The following is a 9,019-nucleotide window of genomic DNA, read 5'->3' as shown; positions in this document are numbered from 1 at the left end:
TGATTCTCCTACCCACGGTCTCTTATTGGATTCATTGCAATGCTTTTACAAAGCTTTCCTCCAATCAGCAACTTTTCCTAGAAATATGCAAGCTTCTGAAATTATCAGACTACTGCAGTGGAAGGGAAGAAGCCTAACACCCCCCCACCCACAACAACCACTGAGCCATGGCCCAGCCCCACTCTGCCTTTGAAGAGTATTAGATTGACTCATCAAAATGATGAAATCCCACCTATTTGTGGGAAATACATTTATTTGTACAAGGGACAGGGTTCGAATTGTTGTACCTGCATATACAGATCCAGTTTGACTGTGGTTGTATGTTAAGGCCTGGGTATGAGTTTAATTAAATGATCCTGTCACAATACCATCCATCCTTTTCTAATGCCCACTCGGTGACAACTGTGAGTTCACACACGAGATTTGCCAACACGTCAAAAAAGAACGTTTATTCCTTTGTACAGCCTCATGCTTTCTTTCCAGCTGACTTTGAAGCAGGTGCTTTCTGGGCTGGGGCTTTCTGACCCTTCTGACCTTTAGCAGGAGCGGCTGCCTTCTGGCCTGTAGCCTTCTGGGCTGGCGCCTTCTTGCCTGGTCCTGTCGCCTTCTTGGCTGGCACCTTAGCTTTAGCAGCAGCTGCTGCAGCTGCCGCTGCTGCAATGGCAGCCTTAGCAACAGGGGCTTTTTTGGGGGAAGCTTTCAGGATAGCAGCTCTTTGAAGTTTCTTGACCTCAGTCTTGATTATCCTGTTCCTCTGGAAAAACACAGGAGAGCATAGCATTCAGGGCAGGCCTGCACAAAACATGCTTTATGTCCATTGTTTAACAATGAATTAAACTGCTTCTTCCACAGAACTAAATTTAAATAAGGACACTATTCTAGCATGATATAAGGATAATTCTGTGGGATCAGTTCTCTCCTTCCTCCATTTAGTCCCAACACTCAAAGTCAGGTCATTAGGCCAGCACCCTTACCCACTCATCTGTCTCGCTGGCCTGAAGCAGGGACTGGCCACTGTCTGCTTATACCAGGCACAGCACACAATGTGCGTCTCCAAACTCACCATTTTCTTTGCCTTCATGACTTTGAAACGATCAAAATCTGTCATCTTGGCTTTCTGTTGAAAGAAAACAAAATGATCTCTCCTGTCATTTACCAGCACACACCTGACCCTCCAGAGCTCAAGACTATGCCATTACCCTTTCTCTGGCATCAATCTTCTTGGCCCATCTCGTGGCTGCCCATTTTGTATTGATATCTGCCTTCTCCCAAGCTTTCCGCACATACTTCTGGCGGGCACTGTGAAGATGAAGAGCAAAGCCATGGATTAATCAAACAGCTTTGCAGTTGCGCATTCAACGACAGCAGCTCCCTCCTGCCATACCCTGCTTTAGGTGTCTCCCTAACAGGCATGCTAGACAATATCCAGAGTAATTTCAGAGACTGGAAAATCACCTGTCTGAACACATTCGATACTGCTTACACCTGTGCACATAATTAACAAAAGCCACTCCTTACACCTATTTATACTTTGTCTATTAACTTGGCCAAATTTCTTACCCACCCCAAACACCCTTACTTCTATGAACCTGTAACTACTCCAGTACAGTGAGTGACTAACCAACCCCATCCCTGAACTGCACTTGTCTCCCAAACCACTCAGGCTCCATCTATCCTGGTAGTACATTACAGAGGATGCTCCAGCACACCAAACATTGCTGATCTGACAGCCACACAGGGAGGCAGGACAGGGGTTTTAATTCGCATTTCCAAAAAGTTCTGCCTTCTTATGAGCTGGGAACATGCTTCTTTATGTTGCATACTTTGTAACCACCACACATAAGTCTAAAGGAGGGCATGGGAACTCCTTTAAATACACTAACTCCATCACCAAAGGAGGCCAAGTCAAGGAAGATAAATTTGGGCAACACCAGAAGCACCACAGGCCAACATGGACTCCGCTCAGTGGTCCTTCTCAACACAATGACACCACACGCACAGTTCTGCCCTAGCAACTACAGTAGCAACACACAAAAGCGACTCTGGGGATGAGTAAGTTTCTTTTGAATTTATTGTACAAAAAACAACAGAGGAGCCAGGCAATAGTGTTATGTGCCTTTAGTCCCAGCACTCAGGAGGCAGATGGATCTGAGTTCGAGGCCAGCCTGATCTACAAAGCTACACAGCGAAACCCCATCTCAAAAAAAGAGGTACCAAATATGGACAACTTCCATGATGGTAAAAGGACTGGGTGTCTTTAAGTAATTAAGGTAAGTTTGCTAAACCTGAGTTCTGGGTTGGCTCTGAACCCCGTGTTGCATGCATAATCTCAAGGATAAGAACAGACAGCCACACAAAACCGACAGGCATCTTACGTCAGGGAGTTACCTGTGTGGGAACTTGAGGATGAAGTCAGTGAGCTGCATGCACTTGAAAGGCATGGCCTGTCTCCTCACCCGCGTGCAAGGTCCATCCACTAAAGCCTAGAATAAAAACCGAGGATCTCAGACGGGAATCTGCAAACTATAAAATCTCTTGTCCTTTCCAGGACTGGATGTACACGACTATCCAAATAAAGCCACGTCCCAGAGACTGAGGTTACAGGCGCCACCACCCCAGATTCAGGGTCTTGAACAAAATCTACCAAGAACTTTACCTCAGGCCCCTGTGAACTCCTTTCATAGTTACCTCATTTAAACTCACCTGCGTTTTGAGCCTGACTAAAACATCTGCCCAGTGTACTTCGTGAGCTAACCTCATGTCTACACTGCTTCTGACCCGTGCCCAGAGTTCTCTCAAAGGTAAAGCTATAACCCAAAGGACCCCGCCCGAGGCCCATCTACGGTGTTGTCAGACCCACTGCCACGCTAAACACGAGGCTGTGAGACACCTCCTCTCACACGTACCCTGTTCTGATCGATCACGTCCACAATCGCGACCAGCTTCCCAGCATGAGGCCCAAAGGAGACGTAGGCCACCCGGCCAACCTCCACGAAGCGCCGGAACACCTAGGGCAGCGAGGGAAGAAAACTCGGGTTGGCTTCAACCCTTCCGAGTCCGCTGCAAACCGGGAACAACGGGGCTCGGAGCCGCCCGCCGGCCGGATCTGCACTTGGTGACGAACCCGCACTCCTCCCGGCTAAAACGTCCCGCGCACTCTGCCGCCATGCACCCCGTGCCTGCGTGTGCTCTTCTCACCCATCCTCGGAACTCTGCCGCTGGGCGCGGTGACACAGAGTCCCCGATCGATCGCCTCTGACGCCCTCCCCGGCTCGCAGCAGCGCCGCCACCCGCACCCCCGCCAGTGCGCACGCGTGGTCCAGGCCCAGGCCCGGCCCGGCGGGGCCTCCACGCGACCCCGAGCCGCGCTCCCCAGGGGCCGCGTTCCACGGCCCCGCCGCCTCCCCGCGCTCGGCCCGGGCCGCGCACAGCCACCCCACGCCGCGCCTCGCCCGCCCGGGGCGGAGGGCGAGCGTCACGACGGCCGCGCTCGGAGCCCTCGGCAGACACACACTCACCATGTCGGCGGCGTTCAGCGAGAAGGAAGAAGGCCCGCCCCGGCCGTGCGCATGTGCCGGCGGAAGCCCCGCCCCGACGTCCAGCGTGGCCGCCGATTGGTCGAGCCGGACTGCGTGCGCTTGCGCATGCTCGGTAGGGGGGAACATGGCGGCGGCGCCTCCGTCTCGGTTGCGCCTTCCCGCACACGTGCTGCTGTCTAGGCGGGTGTCGCTCGCAGCTGCGCCCCTGCCGTAGTTCCCCGTATGCTGGCGCGACAGGAACTGCAGGGACAGGAAGGACACAGGCAGAGCCTTGCGCTTTCTGTTCCTACGGTTCGCGCCCCACATCCTTCTGTCTCCGTGGGGTGGGACATCAGCCCTTGACCCCAGCACTCCGGAGGCAGAGGCAGCTGTGAATTCCAGGCCAGCTTGCTCTGCAAACCGAGTTCTGTGCCACCCAGGAATTTATAGCGAGATCTTGTTTTTTTTTTTTTTTTTTTTTAAAAATACAAATTTAAGGGACAATGGGGACAAGAGAGGGCCGGGGTTGGATCCAGAGTCGGTGATCTCCAGGTTTTAGCATCTCACGCTTCCTTTGCATAGTTTAGATTGAAAACAAATCTCCCTCCACCCTCCCATGTCGTTTCCTTCGTATTTATCATTCTTTCATGCCCGCATACTCGTGAGTGGGTGAGGCCAGTGCTTCTGAGAGTTGGTTTTCTGCTTCCACAAAGTAGGTCCCTGGGACTGAGCTCAGGTTGTCAGACCTGGCAGCAAGCACCTTTACCCAGAGTCTTTTGTTGTTTTGTTCAAATGTTTTTGTTTGTTTGTTTTGAGAGAGGATCTCTCTATGTAACCCTGGCTAACCTGGAACTAGGTAGATCAGGCCGGCTTCCTCCCAAGTGCTGGAATTAAAGGCCTGGGCCACCATGCCCAACCCTTTTTATTTTTCTACTAGCACAAACTGGTAACTATGGAGACCCATAAGCAAGATAATGGCTAACTTCTGGTGGCCCTGCAGCAACAAAGTCTCTGAGACTTTGGAACAATGTGGGTGAAATTCACACAGGACCCTAACTGAAGTAAACAGGAAGAATATATATTGTATTGTTTTATTCTACATAAAATTCACATCAGCAAAAGCCTGAGTGTCAGAAGTATGGATTGTGGCTCTGGGAGGTGTTTCAGTGGGTAAAGCACTTAGGGATAGGTAAGAAGTTCAAATCCCTTTAACACCCACATAACCGTACTTTGAGTGTGGTGGCCTGTCTTGTAATTCCAGCCCTCAGGAGTCGGAGGCAGTCAGATCCCAGGGGCTTACTGGCCAAAGAACCTAGCCTACTTGGTGATCTCCAGGTTCCACAATAGACCTTGTCTCAAAGACTGAGGTGGGAAGCAATGAAGGAAGATGCCTGAAGTCAACTACTAGCTTCTACATCCGTGCACACACAACTGAACATGCAGGTGAACTCATGTGGTAACAGACAAGCAAAAACAACAAGACAAACTAGTATCAATCTCGTTTTTTCCGTGGTGCACACCGCAGTTGCTGGAGGGCAGCAGGCTTCATGCTGTCCCTTCATCCCAACAGTAAGATACAAGATGTTTACTTTGTGCAGACAAAGATCTCCCCTTAGCAGCTGCGCCCCTCCCCCAAGTGTGTATTAACTTGAAAACAAAGAAAAAACCCAACACCTTTTACTTCTTGATGAGAGTTCCCTGGCCCTGCCATAACCAGAGAATTGAATGCAGATCGCGGGAGGGCTGAGATGGTTTAAGGTTCAGTGGTGTACTAAATACACTTTGGGAAACACTGGGTAAATCCTTCCGTTTACAGGACTTTTCCATGAATGTCAGTGTTCTCTTTTACACCCTAGCCTACAGGATGACATGTATAACCTGGAGTCCCAAGGTCGGTCATCTCACCTGAACATTCTCCGATGTTTTGTTTTTTCCTCCTGGAAAGACCGGAGCACACCTTTACCCAGAAGCATCAGGCTGCTTCAGGTTTCTTTCAAATTCTGTCTCATTGACAAGGGAACATTTTCCCAAACAAGTCTTGTCTTTGCCGTAGTGCAGCGCTTCTCAGCCTTCGGGTTGAGACCCACAAGGGTTGCCTCAGACCATTAAAAGGCACAGATATTTACATTACAATTCGTAACAGTAGTAAAATTAGTTACGAAGTAGCAATGAAAGTAATGTCATGGTTGGGGGGCAGCGCAACTTCAGGAACTGTGCTAAAGGGTTGCAACATCAGGGAGACTGAGAACCTTATGAATCGTAATGTATGCAAGATATCCGCTATTCAACCATATTCAACCCAGACCCAAGGAGGTCTCCACCGACAGGCTGAGACCCGGGAATCACCTGCTACAACCCTCTGGAAGCAGACAGCAGACACCCAATCAATGAAAGGAAGAGCATGTGAGACACACACACACACACACACACACACACACACACACACACACACACCCCGCCCCCAGTCAAGCCAGAGTCGCCAAGCTCTGGTTCCTTGAGCCTCTCTCTGCCCAGCGCCCATTAAAAGGCGGTTGGTCGAAGGGCTGGAGAGACTGTTAGGATAAAGCTTGTGGGGATCCTTGGCAGCAAGGGTGACCAAGGCGGAGGGACAAACATGCCAGACAGACAGAGCTTAAGTGAGAAGTTTCTTTAGAAAGGGGAGCGAGGGGGTAAGGAAGGAGAAAAGAGGTAAAGCGGCACAGAGACACCAAGGCAGAGAGAGAGAGAGAGACGAAGGAGACCGGAAATGTCCTGCCTGCCCCAGGGGAAATGGGGGAAGAGAGCAGGAAAGAGAGACGTGGGAAGAGCATGAGTGGGCGGGGTCTGTCTTTTAAAGGGTCCTTTGCACCTGCATGCAGACTACAAAATCATGGAACCCTGGGCTGACCAGGGCACTGCCTGAGTGCGTTCTGCCAGGTGACAGAGGCAGGCCAGGGTAATGCCTGAGTCCTTACAGGGATGGCTTAGCAGAGTTCAATTCCCAGTATCTACAAGCACCTGTAACTCCAACCCAAGCGGATCGGATGCCTCTGGCCTCCAGCCGCACATATACATAAATGGAAAGAAGAGAAAAAGCCTGGCGGTGCTGGCACCTACAAGGAGGGAAGCCCTGGGAATGCTCAGGAGATTCCGGCAGCCGCCCTTGTCACCTGGCCCCACCCCCTGTAGCAGAAATCCATGTGGAAGACACAGGGAAGACAGACAGCGAATACCCTGCCCATATCACAGGCCCGATGCCCCCCCACGGCTTCTGCCAACATCTAGCTACTCTGGGGATGTACCTCGAATTTCCTACTCAGCATGGGTGCCTCAGTTTGACAGAGGAAGTGTTTGAAGCCTCAAAGAGAAAAGCAAAAACAAAAACAATGTCTGTGCAAGTAGTGAACCCAAGGCTACCCTGCCCCTGACTGTCTCCTTTAAAAGGAATGTAATTATTAGGAACAGGTGTGCACATCCACCCGCGCATGTGGAAGGTAGAGCCCGTGCAGGGCGCCCGGATTTGCTTCCTGCTGTGATGAGAAAACACCAAAAGCAACTGCAGAAGCCAAAGTTATATTTTAAGTTTTAGTTACTGTGCCTAAGATCCATAAAGGAAAAAATGCCTCTAGCCTGTAAGCTCCTTGCCCAAGGACAGACACTTCCTGGAATGCTGGAGGCTGTTGTCTATGGGAGATAACAAGTCACTGGTTTTCACTCCCCTAAACACGTTCATTTGACTCAACGACACCAAGTGTGCTGAATCATACGTGAGGATACATGCTTCTCCATGACTGAAGCTGATGGGAAATACAGTGCCTTGTGGGACTGCCTGTTTTTCTTTTGGTTTTTCAAGACAGAGTGTCTCGGTATAGCCTAGGCTGGCCTCACAGTGATCCGCCTGCCTCCGCCTCCCAAGTGCTGGAATTAAGGGTGTGTGCCGCCACCCTACAGGGGCACGAGCGAGTGCCTTTTAAAGCCTCTACAAGGCATGATTTGTGGCCATTGTCTGGGAACCCAGAGGTGGACCTGGCTAGAGAGCCCATCAACCTCGCCAGTATTCAAGTAAAGCGTGCTTCAAAATTGGCTTTAAACCATGATAGTGGTCTCTTTCTTGACTGGTGGGACCAACACAAGTTGAGGAGGAAAGGGTTTATTTGGCTTACAGCTTACGGGCCACCATGGAGGGAAGCCAGGGCAGGAAGCCGGAGGCAGGGACGTGCTCCCCTTCCTTGCTCAGTCTGCTTTCTTACACTTCCTCCCCAGGGTCACCTGCCCAAGGGTGCAATGGCCCCCGGTGGGCTGGGCCCTCCCACATTAATCACCAATTAAGAAAGGGATCCGTAGCTGGGCGTTGGTGGTGCACGCCTTTAACCCCAGCACTCGGGAGGCAGAGGCAGGTGGATTTCCGTGAGTTCTAGACAAGCCTGGTCTACAGAGAGAGAGTTCCAGTACAGGCTTCAAAGTCACAGAGAAACCCTGTCTCGAAACACACACACACACAAAAAGTGTTCCACAGACTTCCCTCTCATGGAGGCATTTCTCTCTTCCCAGATGTGTCAAGTAGACATGCACAGAGCAGTACACTGGGCGTCTCCCTCAGTCACTCTTCACTCTCTTTTGAGGGAGCCTTTCACTGAGCTAGTTCAGTTGGGCTGCTCACCGAGCCCCACATGTGTGCCTGTCTCCACCCGCCTCACACTAACATGGCCACTCAGTCCATCAACCATAACTCTCTCTCTTTCTGTCTCTCTCTCTCTCGCGTGCGTGCGTGCATGCGTGCGTGTGTGTGTGTGTGTGTGTGTGTGTGTGTGTGTGTATCCACATTCAGGCCGTTATGGACAACAAGCACTTTACCCATTTTGTACGTGTGGTGTGTGTGTGTGTGTGTGTGTGTGTGTGTGTGTGGTGGGGTCACCTTGGACCTCAGGGAAGGTATCCAATCCCATAAGGCTACAGGCACCAATGATTGTGAGCTAAAACTGAACTCTAATTCTCTGCAAGAGCAGCAAGAAAGCACTCAACTTCTGAGTCAACTCTGCAGCCCCAAATGAGCCCGTTTTAGACCATTTCTTGTTACTTTATGTGTATGGGTGTCTGCATGTATTTCCGAGCCCCAATCGCAAACAAACTTAGTACCTGCAGAGGCCAGCAGAGGGCATCGCATCCCCTGGAAATGAACTTTCGTAGCAGGCTATGCGCTGCCCTGTAGGTCGCCCTCAAGAGCAACAAGTACCAGTGAGCAGTGAGCGTCTCTCCAGCCCCTCTCAATCAACCCCACATCCTGAGAAGTCTGCCTTTGCTGGAGAGCGAAGTGTGAAGCACCTCTGTGTGAGAAATCCCAGGGAAAAACTTCCTGTTGGGACAGGTGCAGGGAGCTGAGTGAAGGAATGTTCCGGGCAAGAGTGACTACAAATTCTTACCACCCTGCAACATATGCACAAAGGCCCTCTCCATCCTTGCTCTGGGCTTGCTGTGTCACACTCAGAGAGCATCGGAGAGGGTAGCATCAGAGAGGTGCTCTG

General features: G+C 51.0%; 1 protein-coding gene across 1 annotated transcript; it reads right to left on the bottom strand.

Moving 5' to 3' along the window:
* Positions 1–218: 218 nt before the first annotated feature.
* Rpl14 (ribosomal protein L14) lies at positions 219–3,655 on the bottom strand. The gene is made up of 6 exons (XM_051202506.1): positions 3,519–3,655; positions 2,907–3,008; positions 2,389–2,483; positions 1,200–1,299; positions 1,064–1,117; positions 219–754 (listed from the first exon to the last, which is right to left on the bottom strand). The coding sequence occupies exons 1-6, from the start codon at positions 3,519–3,521 to the stop codon at positions 467–469; spliced, it is 642 nt and encodes a 213-aa protein (XP_051058463.1). The 5' UTR covers positions 3,522–3,655; the 3' UTR covers positions 219–466.
* Positions 3,656–9,019: the final 5,364 nt, after the last annotated feature.

Source organism: Phodopus roborovskii, unplaced genomic scaffold (assembly GCF_943737965.1).
Source record: "Phodopus roborovskii unplaced genomic scaffold, PHOROB, whole genome shotgun sequence".
Taxonomy (NCBI): domain Eukaryota; kingdom Metazoa; phylum Chordata; class Mammalia; order Rodentia; family Cricetidae; genus Phodopus; species Phodopus roborovskii.
This window is presented reverse-complemented; position numbering and strand designations above follow the sequence as displayed.

Excerpts from the sequence above, each read along its gene's own strand:
- Rpl14 (XM_051202506.1), bottom strand. Across the intron at positions 1,300-2,388 it reads ATCCTCAAGTTCCCACACAG|TGCCCGCCAGAAGTATGTGC; the intron begins GTAACTCCCTGA and ends TCATCTTCACAG. Across the intron at positions 1,118-1,199 it reads AGATTGATGCCAGAGAAAGG|AAAGCCAAGATGACAGATTT; the intron begins GTAATGGCATAG and ends TTCTTTCAACAG.